Source organism: Protopterus annectens, chromosome 1.part1 (assembly GCF_019279795.1).
Source record: "Protopterus annectens isolate FY-2018-M chromosome 1.part1, PAN1.0, whole genome shotgun sequence".
Lineage (NCBI taxonomy): Eukaryota > Metazoa > Chordata > Ceratodontiformes > Protopteridae > Protopterus > Protopterus annectens.
This window is the reverse complement of record NC_056726.1, coordinates 945,544,183-945,562,657: the sequence shown is the minus strand read 5'-3', so window position 1 is coordinate 945,562,657 and position 18,475 is coordinate 945,544,183. Positions and strand designations below refer to the sequence as shown.

Sequence of the window (18,475 nt, the reverse complement as noted above, 5' to 3'; positions counted from 1 at the left end):
GGGAGGGGAAGACAGCAAGTGTCAAGTGAGATAAGCAAATTCTTCCAATAGAACAAGGTGGTTTGGGATTAACTGATTTGAAGGTGTATTTAAGAGCTACACAGTTAAGGCTCCTATACATAGCACAAGCAGAAAGCTATAATTCAAAGTAGAAGGTTGATGAAACGGGGAAAACTCAAGAAACAAGAAGAGACTGGGATTATGGATGCAGATCCTTAAGGAGAATAGAAGTAACCATACTTAATATTATATTCATAAAGTAGTAGAACGTATTCTAAGAACTAGGCCAACACGGGAATGGAGAAAAGAAATTCTGCAGATAGGGGTGACTGTAATTAGGGCTACAGACAACAGGCAAGAGGGAACTGGAATTTATTTTAGAAAATTAACAAAGGAACCAAAGAATTTGGAGCAAATAATTAGAAAGGGAAAGGTAATAGAATGGAAAGAGGCCAAGAATTTATTTCGACTGCAGGCTAGAGATTGCCTTACCTGTCAAGGCTTGATATCAGAGTATAGGCAGAGAGAAAGAAATTGGGGGATCTGAAGTGAAAGACCAGCAGAACAGACAGCATCAGAATTACTCCTTCTAAAGACTTAAACCTTGCCTGTGGTATAAATAGGACCTGCTGGAGGGACAGATCTGCATCCCAGAGACTAGCCCGTCTCTGGAACAGGCTCCCCATCCATGTGAAGCAAAGTTCCTCCCTAACCCAGTTCAAGTGCAGCTTGGACAATTGGATGGGGAACAGGAAATTCATACCTGGTTTAGCACCTGTTTCTCTAATGGACACAGGCAACCTTTTAATGGTTCATTTCCCAGGCCCCTGCTTGCAAATGTTTCATCTCCCAATTCCATGCTTACAATTATCAAGAGCATCAGAACTTGTTAGAGATTTGGGATGCATGTCTAGGCTTAAAAAGGCCCTTATGGCCGTTAGCCTAGTAAACATCTATGAATGTATGAACTGGTAGGGGGTTTTAGCAGAATCTAGAACAGAAGCTGCTGTTAAAAAAGGGATAATTAGTATAGCATATAAAATATTGCATGATAACTATAAGAATCAATCAGAGGAGTTAAAAAAAAACATTGGGAGGAGAGATTGGATCAGCAATTCACAAAGAAACAATGGGGTTATATGTTCATGTTTCACAAATTTGCGACAAAGTCTAGAAGATTTAGGATCCTTGATTGGAAGTGTTTACATAGGTATTTTTGTACCCCAAGTATACAAAGAATTTTTCCTCAAGTAGCTAGCAAATGCTGGAGGTGTTATGGGGAAGAGAGGGGTAATTGGGAACTTATTTACTGGGAGCGTAATGAGTTGGCAGACTTTAAAAATTCCCTACAGACTACTCTGTCAGAAATAGAGGGTGAGCAAATTGGTATAACTAAGGAAATTATTTTTTGAGCTATGATACAAAGTTGGAATTGCCTAGACATAGTAGAGCCTTGCTGATCTAATTATGGTGGCTGCCAAAAAAGCAGTTACCAGAAAATGAAAATCAAAGTCTAAACCAACTCTACTAGAAGTAGTGAATATAGTAACAGAGATAAGACAACTGGAAATGGGATCTTTAGAAAAGGGTAGGAGCAAATTACATAGAAAAATGGTAATTATGGGAACAATACATGCAGAATAACATTTTAGAGGAGGAATAGGGTTTAAAAGAAGGCAGGATTTGGATGAGCTATCTAATCTTTAACTGACAATGACTGCATAGATTATAAGTGATGTATAATGGGTGCAACAAAAATATGTCAATATGATTTGTTTTCATTTATACAAATGTATGATTGCCTATGTTATAAGTGATAAGTGGTAATTTAATAAATATATTTCTTGTTTAAAAAAAAAAAAATGGGCATTGTAGGAAGAATACATGCAGAATAGTGTTTTGGAGAAAGAATGAGGTTTAAGTGAAGGCAGGAATTGAATGGGCTATGTACTGTTCAACTGACAGTGACTGTAGTGATTTTAAGGAATGTACGTTTGCAACTGAAAATATACCAGTATGTTTTTTTCATTTATATAAATATATGATTGCCTATGTTGTAAGTGATAATTCAATAAAAATGTTTCTTATTTAAAAAAACATTACATAGAAGAGAGAGAGCTGGAGTGAAGCGTATCTATTGGGTGGAAATTACAATAGACAGAAATGTATCATGGGAGTCATGCATGGTGAAAGGTTGGAAAATATACCTAACCTTATGGTTGAAGCAACATAAAATGGAACAGAGCATTATAGGTGATTGATGATGAGGTAATTATTAGATGGCCACTAGGCGCATAGGTATTTACTAAATGTGTGATCCAGGAGATTGCTGTGGAGTGTAGCCTAATTTCCCAGTTGCCTTAGAGCACTGCATGGATAAGTGACTTACTCAGTAGGCATATGGAGGCAGAGGGAGTAAAATCCTGGAATACAGAAAGCAGCCAATTAGCAATCATAGCCTTATTCCTCTGTGCTAACTGCCATACTGTTAACTGAAATGTTAAACCATTGGTTAGAATGAAAGTTAGCTCAGTTGTAGTACAATGGTGACAGTAGGTGGTCAGCTCCTCTGTTCATGACACCAGTTTTGAGGTTACCATTATTGGCTCTTGTGGTGTTGATCCCTGTATGTGCATGCCCTTGTTGATACTGTCTTACTTCAGCCTCGGTGGCTGTAGTGTTGAATGTACCATTGTTACTGGTGTTTTGCAGTATAGTTGTTGTTGTGATGCTGATGAGTCACTTGGCCCCAGTGCTTGGGCCTGGCACCTTGATATTATGGTTGATGCTTGGACACTCTGTGTTGATACCAGTGTGCCAAGTCCTGCAGCAAGACAGAGAGCCATGTGCTCTTACCGCCTTCTTGTATGACATTAGCCTCTATACATGCCTTCTTTCTCTTCAGACTCCTACTCAAAGATGCCAAAGAATGTGGCATGCAAGAGGAAATGCATTGACTTCTTCATAGCAGGTGTTGATGATGTGGAGGACAGAGATTCCTTAGCATCTGCCCAAAAGCCCTCACATTTAGGGAAATTTTAGAAATTGTAAAACTTGGAGGGGGATGGTTCACTGTCCAGAGTCCTCCCCACAAAGTATGCTGTAGAAACCCTTTCAGTCTACCCAGTAGTTTGCTTATTTATTTATTTTGCTTTATTAACTGGGGAGGTGGGTTGGTCAAAAGATCTTTTGTCCAACTCCCCTCCCCAGTGGATCAAAAGGCCTTTTTAAGTGTTGAACTAAACCAGGCAGTGACATTTTACAGTAAGTACCAACAGACAGGTGCACAGTAAGCACAGTATTTTCAAACTGAATGCAAACATACTAGTAGGCCCTAAAGCAAAGTATTCTTAACAATTCTGAGGTGGACACGTTATATACAGTAATGTGGCATATGTAGAATTATGTAAAGTAAGAATACCCAGACGATATCACTGTCTGCACGCGTGTGTGTGTGTGTGTGTGTGTGTGTGTGTGTGTATATATATATATATATATATATATATATATATATAGTACAAACAATACCAAATGCACAGTTTTGTTTCAGTGGAGTGGTGCAGTATTGTGGTTATTTGATAGTCAGATATCATGGGAAATCTTTTATTGGTGGACATGCTGAAGGTGACAACCACTGTGGCCTAGGCACACTTTGATACAGTGGCTGTAGTGATCAGGAAAGCTGACTGAATCCACTATACCCATAGATAATGGCATTTTTGGTTTAATTCTCCTAATCTGGATGTCTTACTTGCAGTAAGTGCCCTCAAAAAGGCTTCAGGTCCACAGAACAGTGCTGCCCACCTGAAGTTATGGATGATGGCCTACCTTGGGATATAAGGTTACCTGTTCTCTATGTTTTGTCCGAGAGTGCTACATTGTCTAGCTTATACAGCTGAATTTTGTTCAGAACTAGTTGATGAAGTGCATCATTTGCTGGCACAGTTGCCTGTTGTTCATGTTATGAATAGGCTGTTGTCCCAGTTGGCTACTGTTGTCTAGTATCTTAAACCTTATGATGTGGGTAACATAAAATGCTACCAAAGGTTCATCTAAAGCTGCAGCAGAGTCCAACATTACTATCTCTTAGCACAAGTGGCTCAGATTCTGATTTTGCTGAGGACACAAATGTAACATTTATGATATTTCCTTTCTGGGGTCCTTGCATGTTCGACCATGACATTAAGGTATACCTCAAAAGTATGTCAAAGGAAAGAAAATACCTCTCTTTTGTTGGCGTTAAATTTCATCCACCTCAACACTTCTTGTCCAGTGTAATAGGAGCCAGTGCCAGAAGTGATTCAGATGTGATACACAGTAGAAAAGCCTTTAAAGGTCTGGGATAAACCTGCATGCTCGGGGGGAGGGGGATTGTGCCTTCCAAATGGTAAGGTTGACAGCAGTGAAAAGGTGGCTGTGGTCCACCTATGTATGAATAGTCATCAACAGCAGCTATACTCAGGTCTTACCTGACTCTTCCAGTATGAAGACAGTTGGACACTACTACCACTCCACCCACCTACTTGCCAGGCTTTTACCAAAGACAGAATGAGACAATAGTATTGAGAGAGTGCAAGATTTCCCTTTTCACTTGGCTGTTTCCCCAGTTGTCACCCTTGCCTTGTGAGAATCACAGTAAAAGAAAAGAAGAAATCAACCTTCTAAAAAAAGACCAATCTTAGCTGTCCCATCATTTCAGAAATGGTTATTATTTCAAATTCTTTTAGTAACAAAAAAAGTTCAACAACCTCAGGCCCATGCCAGATATAAGTGATCTAAATACATTTTTTAAACATCGTTACTAAGTCATCACATTTTAAATTGTAACACAAATACACGTACACTGCTAGAAAAGAAAACAAACTTTATTAATGCTTCCCATTCTTATTGTCATTTATTATACATATGTTTCTTTTTTAACAGTTTTCATTCACTCTGTCATTACATAACTTGCTCAGTTCTTGCCTTCGCTTAACTGTCATTCTGCCTTCTGAACATTATTCTACATGTATGTTTCTCACAAGTTCCATTTATTTTCTATGAACTTTGCTCTTTCACTTTTCTTAAGATCCCACCTCCATTTTTATTTTCTTTGCGATGTTCACTACATTAGTCACAGTTGGTTTAGATGTTGATTTCTATTTTCTAGTAATGGCGTTGTTGGCAGCCAGTAGCATTAAACATGGTAAACCATTATGTGTTTATGCAATTCAAATGCTGTATCCAAGTTTAAAACCACCATTTCCTTAGTTACAACCATTTGTTCCACAGCATTTCTGACAAAGTACTCTGCAGGGAATTTTTTAAATCTGCCAACACATTACATCCACCCCCAAAAAAGTTTCCAATTTCATCTGTCTATCCCATCACACCTCCAGCATTTGCTATATACTTGAGTTAAAAATCCTCTGAAGTCTACTTGGGTTATAAAAATACTTGTGAAAGCTCTTCGGTGCAAAAATCCTAAAGCTTCTGGACTTTGTTGCATACTCGGGACCCGTACAGATATCTACCCATTGTTGCTTTGTAATTTGCCTTTTCATTCTCTTTTCCCATTCTTTTCTAACCTCCTCTGATTTATTCTTATTTTTCTGCAGTATTTTATATGCCCTATTATTAATTATCCCTTTTATAATGGCTTATGTTATACTCTTAACCAAAAACACTACCAGAGCTGGTCTTTCATTGAACACTTCCCTATCCCTTTCTCTTGCATGTATTCTATTATCAAACCCTGGTAGGGAGGTGGTCTGTAACCTGCAGTCCAAACTTCTTAGCCTCATTCCACACTTTACCCTGTTGATTTACTTGTTTCAGATACCTTTGTTCTTTTGCAAATTTTTTTCCAGTAAATTCGAGGCCTCTCTTGCCTGTTTTCTACACCCTGTTTTCAGTCATCCCTATTGGTAAACCGTTTTCTGTGTTGGCTTGTTCTTAGAGTACTTCCTGCTACTTTCTGAATATAAAATTTTGTATGGTTGTAGTTATTCTTTTTAAGGATTTTCTTCCAAAATCCTAGTCTCTCTTTATCTGTCCAGTTCCCTCCTGTTTCATCATCATCCATTTCTACTTTGATTTATAACATGCTTGAGTTAATGAGATCATGTAAGTAATTTTTATATATAAGTACTTTATGTTTATGTCCAACTGAAAGCGTGATTGAACTGCCTGCTTGAAATGTTCTTTTCCAGTATAATACATAACTTCTAAGACTTGAGAACTTCAATACAATGAACATTCTTCCTCTTTTTGTAAATAACATTGACTCACCAAATGTTTATGAACTGCTTTCTGCATTATTTGTACTTACTCATTACAGCTGAGTGATGTCTACAGGCGTTTCTGCAGTTACCTCCTACTGCTCCTCTAGGCGTCAAATACTGCCTGTTCATATTTGCATTAATAATTCCAAAACCATGACACACACAAGGTATCATTATATTTTATCTTGAAGCATATATAATGGCAAACACAATTCTATTGATGTATGACCTCTGTCAATAAGTATTTGTTAGAACAGTTGTAAGGTGATGACGTCATTTTTTTTAAAGACTGAAGCCACACCCACTGGGAGTTAAAGGTACACACTCAAAAGAGCTCTACTGGAGGGAATGAGTGGTAAAATTAAATAACACTTATAGTCTTCAGTTTACTATTACCAAGAACATTTGGTTTGCTCTGAAATCATTCAAATGTTTTGTCACTTCGTTACCCATGTCATTGCTGAAAAGTGTCTAGATTGACCATTTCACCTACCTGATTATCAAACTTTAAATAAATAAATAAACAATTGATTAAATAGTACAGATGGAACTAAGGGAACAAAAGACATTCAGAAGTGCAAAGGCCTAAACTGAAGAAAGGATAGTAATTTTAGGCAAGAAATAATATGCAGCCTTTTTATTACTGCACAAGGGAAACAGAGAGACAAGTGGAGAGAGAGTTAGTGGAGAACTCCACCTTCTCCTACACTTTAACTCAACTCTTAGATAATTTTTCTTGCTGCAGTATGGTTCTGCTAATATGTAGGAACAAGCAACCTACTTGTACTTTATAAAACTTTTATTTCTTTGCCTTGGAATAAATGGAAGGAATGACCACCCATTTGTTTAAGCCTAACTTCTCACATAATTTGCAAAGAAATTTGTCTCCACCTGCGTGACATACTATAGACATTTGTAGTCAGGTACTGCTGACAATCTTACACAGTTAGTCCTGCTGATGTCAGGAGCACAGCACCTGCTGTAAAAAGACAGAGAGGTGTGAAACTGTTTTCCATTGTCTTTATTGCAGAGAGAAAGAGAACTTACACTGATTCACAGCTGCCTCCATTGTAGCCATGACTTTCATAACAAAATAGAGCAATTAGACTAGTGAGTCGCTCAAAGGCAGTCACCTCTTTTTAAAAATTTACATAAGCAGCATCACAACATTGAAATGCCAAGCTTTCAACTTTAAATGCTTGTGTTTTATACTGCTTTACATTTTAAGATTACTTAAATGTAGTGTCAAAGATGTCTGTCACATTTAGAGAAAAGTCAGAAGATATTTTTTCTTGTAATTCTTGTAAACTGTTAACACATTTACCAATGTGTGTGTGGGTGGGGTGTCAATTCATCTTGGACTACAAAAAGATACTTTCAACAGAGGCCTGCAGTTTAGCTACTTTTATGGTTGAAGCTGTATAACTCTTTAGTATACTGTAAAAAAAGCCCTGAGAGACACACAAATGAGGGTCATTCAAGAAATAAAAGAAGCAGTTGTGTTACAGAAGGTATACAGGATGGCAGTGAGTGACACTAATCCCATTATATGTCAGTGGCATGGGTATACACTACTATCTCCTTATGTCTAGTATGACTCATATAAAGCATACTTGAAATGGATTATGGGAAAGACTTGAAGAAAAACAAGGTCATGTTGCTATGCCAAGTTTCATGTTGCTATGTCAAGTTCCATTGGCAGCCATTTTTGCAGAAAACACCTTACAACTGGCTATAAGAAGTGGTCAGAGTAATTTTGAGGTGTTAAAATAGCAGAGAAAACAAAGACAGATTGAAAAAAATAGATTGTTTTAGTTCTAAGGTGAAGTTTTCCTTTAAACTTAACAAAAAGCAAGGAGTTGGCTGAAAGAACATCTTGTAAAAAGCAGCACCTCTAATGAGCACATCTGTATAGTCTTCAAAATGAAAAAAGACTGAAAGGGAGCACCTGTGATTCCCATTTACAAGACTGGGAGTATGACCAAGGCTAGAAACTTGACCTTCTGCACTGACCTCAGCAAAGTAAAATTTAGAGAATCTGTGCTGAAGGAAATCATTTTTATATTATTTGGACATGAGTAAGGCACAAGACTAAGGGCATCATAGATTTGCATTAAAAAGTAGTGCAAAGCAGATGGTCTTTGGCTGCGTAATCACGATACTACACCAGAAAAGGTCTGTGAATATAGTGTAAGTAGGACATTTGGCATAGTACCATGCAAAACATTAGTGAAAAGCAATGGAATACTTGGAAATGGAAACTAAGAGTAGTAACATGGGAAAACATTAGCTAGGCTCTCGGATAATGAGGTTTATAATAAATGGAATCCACTTAAGATACAAGGTTGGTGTGAAGAGGCATGAATAACACAAGAATCTTTACTTGATAAAAATTACTGCAGGTGATTACTTTATCTTAGATGGCAATGGCAGTATACTAGTTTAAATGTGTTTCATAATTTCTTTCAGTTGCAGTCACTGCCTCTCTGACACAGAGGGATGGAACTCAAACAGTATCCCAGATAATCTGGATTTGATTAGTGGCTTAGGTACTGAGGTACTGAATGGCCCAACCCAAGAGGGGTGGAAATAAGTGGTCAGTGTCATCTTGCCCATCTGTCTCGTAAGGGAAGGAAAGCATTTTACTTTCTGCTACAAGAGTAGTACTTGTGGGTCAGATTGCAGATGTATGCTTCATGTGAAGTTGTGGGAAGCTAGGGTTGTGAGCAGTCACTGTTTAGCTAGTCATAGCAGGTGTGTGGAAGTGAACATGTTTATGGAGCATAGCATTTCAAGCATTGCACCATGCTGGCCAGCCAAGAGAGGAATTGGTTAGGAGAAGAATGTAAAAATGTGTCCTAATTCCCTGCAAAATAACAGCCAACAATCCCAGAGTCTCTCCTTTGAAGGTCAGTGTATCCAGATACTGTGAAGAAAGGAAAATAAATTGGTAAATGGGGAATTGGGGCTTAAGGGACACAGGAAGATCAAGGGTCTAAAAGGAGAATCAGTTAAGGTTTATTTCAGTCATATGCTTGCCCCTCCTAGATTTTTTATAACCCCATTCATTGCCAGCATCTGCCTTTATTTCCTGGATTTGTTATGCAGTGATATTTCTAGAGGTTTCCATTGGACTTATTTATATTTAATTTTCCTTCATAGGTTCGAGAAGGTTTCTGTTAAGATTTATCTTGTAATTTTTCTTTACAGGACTGAGAAACCACACCCATCTGTGTTTGGTAAGGGACAACCTTCAGGACAAAGCTCTCTTCAAACATCAGGTAATTGTTTCTTTGCAAACTGCTCTTTCAGCATGTAATAATGTACAGGAAATTGAGAGCAACTTATTTTCATTTGAGAGCTAAATTTATTCATACAAGTATAGAAAACTCGCCTTGATTTTTTCAGAATTGTCTCTAGGTAGGCTGTCAAGGATGCAGCCAGTGACAATCTAGATTTCATTATTCGTACTGAATTGCAGAGATGATTCTGGTCTGTAATAATTCTGATGTCGCACTCCATTTAAATATAAATAATTGTCATCTGAAGAGAGCTCTTATCCCCCCACCCTTTTACTGTGGGCATGTGATGTACTCAGCACTAACTGTTTTGGTTTTGCTGATGACAAGTATATTTTTTCTACCTGCAGCATAAAAATAATCAGGTGAATATAAAATTGCTTACATAAAGTGTGAATGAAACTGCAATAGGAGACTGTGTGACTTGTGCAGAATAGTCTAGTCATTAATACTGCTCCTTTCTTAACTAAATTTACTAACCAGTGTGTAAGAATTGATATGACTGTATGATACTGGAATTAACTGGAAACAACTGGAATAAATTGGAATGAGACTGGAATGAATGTCTTTATCTGTTAATTACCCAGAACTGTGCTGAACAGGTGCCAGTTTCTTCTTTAAGAGACAAGTCTTCTTGTACCTTTCACAGTAAAGTTTGCAAACACTGTAGTTTGGTTAGGAATGCCTTATTATGTCCAGTGGAGGTAGATGTCGACGATATCCAAATACTGTTTTCAGTAACAGTACTGATAAACTGAAACAGTCTGTAAAAATTCTATATTCATATCCGAGTACTGTTTTCAATAACACTGATAAAGTGGAATAATGCTGTGCATCATATTCTTCATATTTCTTTCCTCCTGAATAGTATAATTAATATTCTGGAATGTTGGATATTTGACCTGACTTCTACACTCATATCCAAATGTCCGTAGAAAGATGTTCTTCGTGTTTCACTGTTGCAATCATCACATTTGGGTTATCCCTGCCAGGGTAGCCCTCGGCCAACCCGAGTACCAGAGGCTTAGTATTTCTGCATCGGTTGCTGTCGCTTCAGGACTGACGTCAGGTCGTCAGTAGTATAAAGTAAGGCAGTCGACGCCATTACATCAGTCTTTCTTGCCGTGGAGCCTGAAGCAGAAGCAGTTCAGACGAGTGCAGGTCGGCCGCTACCTGAGTTTCATCTACTGAATTAAAGTTGAAGTCTTCTAAAGCTAAGTACCCCGTTGGGGATCCTTTTTTCTTGCACTAACCGATGTCAGAAAAAGTTAGTAATTGTCTCGCCTGTGGAAAGCAAATACCACACCGAGACTTTCATTCTTATTGCGTCACTTGTTTAGGCCCAGACCATGACGTCCCCCGTTGTCACTTTTGTGCTTTGTTCAATGCCAGAACTATCTGTCATTGGGCCCTTATTGTAGCTAGATATTTTCGCTTACAGTCCTCGAATTCCAATATGGCTTCAGTAAGCCATCCGACAGCAGATCTTGTGAAAAAACATAAATATAAAGACAGAGACAGACCGCACAGGTCCAAACCTACTGACGATGCTTCCATTAAGCTAGTCGTCAGTTCTCTGGTCCTCAGTGAGGTGCTTTCGCAGCTCCTGATGCCTGCTTCTGTGGATTTGCAGGCCGCTACCGAGACCCTTTTGGAGTCTGGCATGCCACAAAACTCTGCGACTAAGGATCCTGTCGTCATCTCTACCTTGGATTGGTCCGGAGCCGCTGAGTAGGCTCCAGCTTCCGAGGAAGCCTTCGCACTACCAATTCTCAACACAAACCAACGTCTTTTTTCGCGTCTACTGTTCTTTTGAAAATGACCGAGTTTCTTAGGTCCAGGGTACGAACCACACCGACCCAATCTCAGGCACCTGCTTCCTTGCCTCAGTCTCAAATGCTTAAAATGGCCTTATCATGCTGATCAAGGGAAGCCAAGCTCCCCCCTCTAAAAGGAAAAGAGATCTGTTCCCTGTAGTTTTGTCTGAACAAGAGTCAGATGACTCTGATGCATCTGAATATGAAGACATGCAACCCCTCTCTACTTATGAGGATTCTGATGCAGAGGATTCCATCCCTTCAGCCTCTCTCTGAGAGGAATTTTCCTTTGGGGAAACCCTTCATACCTTAAGGGAGCATTTCCAATGGGAGAGCAAGACTACCTTCAGTCTAAAAAGAGACTCATGGAATTCTTAGATCTTCCACAGCACAGACCCTTGGCCATCCTCCCAGTCCTGGATGTTGTGGAGGATGTTTTCCTGGAATCCAGCTTGACTCCTGACACCCTCCCTCCTGCACCCAGAAAACCAGATAGGTACTATAGAGTCCCTGACTCATACAAATTTCTTTTTAAAAATCCTACTCCTGACCCTGAGGTAATTTCTCAAGGGCCTAAAGGGATTAAAGCAACCTCTGCTAAAAATCCCACCCCCTCATATAGGGATTCCCAAGCACTAGACAGATGAGGTAAAACAGTATACACCTCAGCTACTCTTGCTGTCAGGGCACTAAATTGTCAGTTCCATATGCTACAATTTCAGCAACATACCCTGGAACTCCTCAAACAAAAAATGTCTTCCTTTCCTGCTTGTGCTGTGGTTTTGATGCCCTAGAAGCTTCTTGCAGGGTAGCAATCACTGGATCTGTCATTAGAAGGCATGCATGGCTTAAGGAACAGCCCCTGCCAGACCATGTCAAATCTAAATTGTTGGATGCCCCTTGCACAAAGACAACTTATTTGGCACTAAGGAAGAAGAGGTCTTAAAAAAGATGGAAGAAGAAGCAAAATCTATGCAGACAGTTAAGGATTTCTTTCAGGTCCAGCCACCCAGGTTCAGAAGGTATTGCCCCACCAAGCATTGGTCTTTTCCTGCTCCCACTAAGCCAGTCCAGCCCAGGCCCCTGGGAACCCGACCCCCAGACAGCAGCCAAAAGGAATGCAGAGATCATAGCAGTGGACTACCTCCACTTCAAAACCATGGAGTTCTAAGCCACCCCCTTATGGTAAGAACTCACAATGACTCAGCTCCCCCACCCCCTCCCTCTGCCCACCTTCACTTACCCCTAGGAGGAAAACTCTCCTTTCACGCAAGCACCTGGGTCACCATTACCAATGACCACTGGGTTCTCAATATAGTGTCTCAGGGATACAAATTTTCCTTCCACACCCTTCCAACCCCAAAAGGGTTCCCAGATCTACCTCCAAACCAGTGGGCAGAGGCTCAAAAGCAAATTATTTCCCTGCTTTCTATGAGGGCAATACAGCAGGTTCCTGCAGAACAGATAGGCCAAGGTTTCTACTCCACACTTTTTCTGGTGCCCAGAAAAGAGGGCACCTGGCACCCCATCCTTGATCTATCCATTTTATACACCTTCCTGGTGATCCCAAAATTCAGAATGCTCACCCTCCAGCATCTGCTACCCATGCTGTCCAAGGACGCTTGGATAGCCACCCTAGATCTAAAAGAGGCCTACCTCCACATTCCTGTCAGGGAATCATGCAGTAAATATCTCCGTTTCAGGGCAGGATCTCAACACTTTCAGTTCTCTGCGCTTCCCTTTGGCTTATGTACTGCTCCCAGAGTTTTCACAAAATGTCTGGCTCCGGCCATTACCTTTTGCAGACAGAGGAATATCCAGATTTACCCATACTTAGACAACTGCCTTATTCAGCCAGACAACCAGGAAAAGCTGCTCAAGCACCTGGCCTTTGTAAAGACCCTACTAACCTCCCTAGGGTACACAATCAATGAAAAGAAATCCAAACAGGTGCCTACCCAAAGGATTATCTTCCTGGGAGCAAGCCTGGACACAGCATCCCAGATGGCATTCCTTACACCAGAAAAACACATTTTCCTGACAGCCTACTTCTCTCAACTAGCCACCAAACCCCAGTTATCTGCAAGGAAGATCCTGCAAGCTCTGGGGTTCATGGCATCTTGCATACTTGCCAGACTGCATATGAGGAAACTTCAGTGGTACCTAAAAAGCCTTTGGTGTTAACACTCTGACCTGGAGACTCTTATACCTATAATTCATTGCCTCAGAAAAGATTTTCTTTGGTGGGCAACAGCATGCTCCCACAACAAGGGACTACCTTTCTCACCACCCCCCGCCGCCCAGACCCTCACCATCAGACTATGCTTGGGGTGCACACCTGGGCAGCAGGTGCATACAGGGCCAATGGAGCCCGCAGCAAATCCCTCTGCACATCAACAAAAAAGAGGTGATGTTTGTCCAGCATACCTTGATAGCTTTCAAGCTCCTTCTCTCCCCAGGGGCTCTCCCGATCAAAATAGACAACACCACTGTGATGCAGTATATCAACAAGCAGGAAGGGACTCACTCCTAGCCTCTGTGCAGGCTGGCCATAACCCTTTGGCACACAGCCTCTGCCATGCAACTGCACCTGTTAGCACAATTCCTACCAAGTTCTCTCAACTCTCTGGCACACCAGTTAAACAGAAATCTTCTGGACCCACATGAGTGGCAGCTCAACAGAAGAACCTTCACCCTAATAACTCAGAAATGGGACACCCTGAAGGTCAACCTCTTTGCCTCCCACACCAACCATCAACTCAGCAAATTTTGCACCAGGGAGCATCACTGCATGGCTTGGAAAGTGGATGCCCTGTCCTTCCCCTGGGTCAATCTATTGGTCTGTGCCTTTCCTCCACTACCTCTAATCCCCAGGGTACTGCTCAGAATAAAGGAGGACAAACCAAGGACAATTCTTATAGCTCCAGACTGGCCTCACCAGCACTGGTACCCCTTGCTGCACAGCCTGTCCCCACTGCCACCATGGCATCTTTCTTAGATTCCAAACCTCCTGACCCAGAGGGAAGAGGAATTCATGCAATTGCAGACACTCAGTTTGGCAACTTGGCTTATTTCCTAAACCCAGATCAATATGCCAACCTCAGTAAACAGATTCTAGATGTACGTGAGGCCAGACGCCGTAGCACTGGAAAGTCTTATGCTGACAAATGGAAAAGGTTCTGCACCTGGATCCAGGCTAAGGGAGCCAATGCGGCACAACCATCCCTCTCTCTCATCCTGGATTACTTAGCTGACCTACTACACAGTGGCCTGTCTTTCTCCTCTATAAAAATTCATGGCTGTGCTGTCTCTGCTCATTTCCCCACTGAGCAGCCCCTTTTCTCACATCCTTTGATCAAACAGTTCCTAAGAGGGGCCAGCAACTTGAGGCCACCGAGAAGATCACCAGCCCCAGCTTAGGACCTTAATGTTGTGTTGGAAAAGCTCACCCTGCCCCCTTTCAAACCAGCTTCTTCTGCAGAGCTAACATTTATCTCCTGGAAGACAGCTTTCATTCTGGCCATCACTTTAGCCAGAAGATTCCCTGAGCTGCAAGTGCTCATGGCTGTGGAACCTTTCATCATCTTCTATGCTGACAGGGTATCCCTCAGAACTAACCCATCATTCATGCCCAAGGTGGGTGTCCAGTGTGGCTCTCAACCAATCCATTCATTTGCCCACCTTTTTTCCTAATCCCCAGAAGAAGGGGGAAAGGATCCTGCACTCTCTAGATATGCACAGACAGCTCAGATTCTATCTAGACAGGACTAAATCCTTCAGAAAGTCTGATCAATTGCTAGTTAGCTTTGCTACAGGGACAGAAGGCAAAGCCATCTCCAAACAAACCATTTCCAAATGGATAGCACACTGCATCCATTTCTGCTACAAACAACATGGAAAGCCTCCCCCCAAGGGGGTCAGGACTCACTCCACCAGAGCAGCCTCTACCTCTGCAGATTTCCTCAGAGGAGTCCCCACCACTGGAGGCTGCCACCTGGACATCCGTTCACACTTTTACCAAACATTACCACCTGCCACTCTTCTCCAAATCCAGCGCAGGGTTTGCCTCTGCATTCTGGCAGGGCATTCTAGCTAGCCCCTAGTTTCCTTGACTGCCTCCACCCTTTTCCTCAGCTTTGGGAATCAACCCAAATGTGATGACTGTAACTGTGAAACAAGAAGAACATAGTGCAGTTGTGTACACTTACCATAAATGTAGATGTTCAAGTGTATTCCCGTTGCAGCCCTGGTTTCCCTCCCTCCATCCCCTTTCTTCTCTTTCCTTACAAGGGACATATTGGTATTTACTTTCTACTGGTGAGGTTCTTCACCAGAACCTGGTTCCTACTTGGGGGCTCCTGGCAGGTTAGGGCAAGAAAAACTGATGTAATGACATCGGCTGCCTTACTTTATACTACTGACGATCTGACGTCAGTCCTGAAGCGACAGCAACCAATGCAGAAATACTAAGCCTCTGGTATTCGGGACAGCTGAGGGTAACCTGGCAGGGATAACCCAAATGTGATGACTGCAACAGTGAATACACTCGAACATCTACATTTATGGTAAGTGTACACAACTGTACTTTCTGAGAATTGCACTGCCATAAGTTTCTCTATATCAGTCCAAAAAAAACTAACTTAACTAATTGTATCTGAAGTATTTCCTAATTATACCAAAACCCTGTATATTTACACACACCTCTATAACCTTGGTTCCCAAGCCTTGTAGCATACAAAAAAATGTGTTTGTACTCAAATGTACAGCACATTCTGTTCTTATCAGTATTCTTGTGACAACCAACAAAAAACAGCCACCCAGACCACAGTAGCTCGAACAGAACCCCAAGAAGTGACTACCAAGGTCAGAATCTGTTGTACGAATCCACACCAAAGTCCGAAAAACACAGGTTTATTGCAACGAACATAAACCACACAGGTTACACAGGTTGAGCGCTTTCATCCACACTAAGGCAGATTTCATCAGAACCAATTAGCATAGTAAGCTAGGTGTGATTATAAAGCTAATTTAGCGCCAAAAATCAATTAACTTCCTATGTATAAATCACTCACATTATACAAAAATATATAAATATAAATATAAATATACGAATAAATATTACAAATGAATATTACAAATGAATGTTGCCTATCATACATTATTAGAAAATGTTTTCCTAAAAACATAAGTATGAATATAAATGTCCTATACACATATAGACTTAATTAATAATCCATATAATTACAATACAAATATAAGGATAAAATCATAAAAATGTGCATGAAAATATATACAAATATACTGTAAAAAAGTATATATATAAATTGTCATGTTTTTATCATACTTTTAACAAATGCTAACCCCTTTCCAAAAGCAGATAGGGTTTGATACTAATGCTTTCATTCAAACCCGGCCAAGAAGTGGCATCACATAAAATCTGCCACTTAGTTTCTAAACACGACAAACCAATCTTCCAGTTACCCCCATGTGCATTAACCTCAATTTGATCAATAATTTTGAAGGTAAAACTATGTTCTAGGCCCTTTTCACTAATGTGTTTGCTTAATGCATTTTTTGGGTCACCTTTGTTGATTTTATATATATGTTCGTATATGCGTGTCTTAAGCTTCCGTTCCGTCTTACCAATATAGTAAGCCGGGCAACAGGAACAAGAAGCTAAATACACCACCCGCATGGAATTGCAATTTCCTTTCTTACCATGGCATACAGTTTTATTGTAATTTTCCAGTTTAGTAATCCTGTTGCTGTTTATATATTGACAATATTTACATCTTCCACACTTACTAGTGTGTTGATCATCCCTGTCGTGTTTATTCGATTTCCCACCTTCAATAATTCTCTTTAAATTTTCTGAGGTTTTAAATACACAGACAGGGTGTCTCCCTAATGTTTTGGAAGTATTGTCATTACTTGAAAATACATCCCAATGTCTCCTTAGAATTTCCTTAACTAAGTTAGAATATGGGCTAAACATTATCACACACACGTTCCTCCTAGGACTTGAGGTCTCCCTGAAGGTATCACCAACAAAGTTACTCCCTAACAAGGGATTATACTTCTTACCCCATGATCCAATCACATATCTGGTAACGTCCTCCACCAAAGTAGCTGGGTATCCCCTAGCCAAAAACATCCCTGCTACTATATCCATTTGATCTTCCATGTCTTGTCTTGTGGAGCACATCCTTGCTACTCTAATGCATTGCCCCTTAAGGACATTTTTAAAAATGTGTGGAGGATGATTACTACCAAACTGTAAGTAATCATTGGAGAAGGTTGTTTTCCTGTAAATTTTTGACTTAAATCCCTCATCAGAATTACTTATGTAGGTGTCCAAATACGGAATTCCGTGCTTCTCCATTTTGTACGTGAATCTTAAAAAGTCTGTTGTACCATTTAAGTAGGAAATAAAACAGGGAATATCCTCTCCAGGACCTTTCCAGATAATAAATAGGTCATCTAGGAACCGTGTGTAGAGTGCAATATGTTTAGAATATTGGCTAGATAATACAAATAGTTCTTCCCACTCAAGCATGACAGTAATCATCCTCCACACATTTTTAAAAATGTCCTTAAGGGGCAATGCATTAGAGTAGCAAGGATGTGCTCCACAAGACAAGACATGGAAGATCAAATGGATATAGTAGCAGGGATGTTTTTGGCTAGGGGATACCCAGCTACTTTGGTGGAGGACGTTACCAGATATGTGATTGGATCATGGGGTAAGAAGTATAATCCCTTGTTAGGGAGTAACTTTGTTGGTGATACCTTCAGGGAGACCTCAAGTCCTAGGAGGAACGTGTGTGTGATAATGTTTAGCCCATATTCTAACTTAGTTAAGGAAATTCTAAGGAGACATTGGGATGTATTTTCAAGTAATGACAATACTTCCAAAACATTAGGGAGACACCCTGTCTGTGTATTTAAAACCTCAGAAAATTTAAAGAGAATTATTGAAGGTGGGAAATCGAATAAACACGACAGGGATGATCAACACACTAGTAAGTGTGGAAGATGTAAATATTGTCAATATATAAACAGCAACAGGATTACTAAACTGGAAAATTACAATAAA

The 18,475-nt window shown here is 40.4% G+C and overlaps 1 protein-coding gene across 6 annotated transcripts in view; it reads left to right on the top strand.

Moving 5' to 3' along the window:
• ASAP2 (ArfGAP with SH3 domain, ankyrin repeat and PH domain 2) overlaps positions 1-18,475 on the top strand; it is a 2,005,955-nt gene that overhangs the window by 1,853,869 nt on the left and 133,611 nt on the right. For all 6 annotated transcript variants that reach the window (XM_044079125.1, XM_044079114.1, XM_044079099.1 and 3 more), the window contains one exon: positions 9,474-9,544. In XM_044079125.1, coding sequence (XP_043935060.1) covers positions 9,474-9,544 — 71 coding nt within the window. The remainder of the gene's footprint in view (positions 1-9,473; positions 9,545-18,475) is intronic.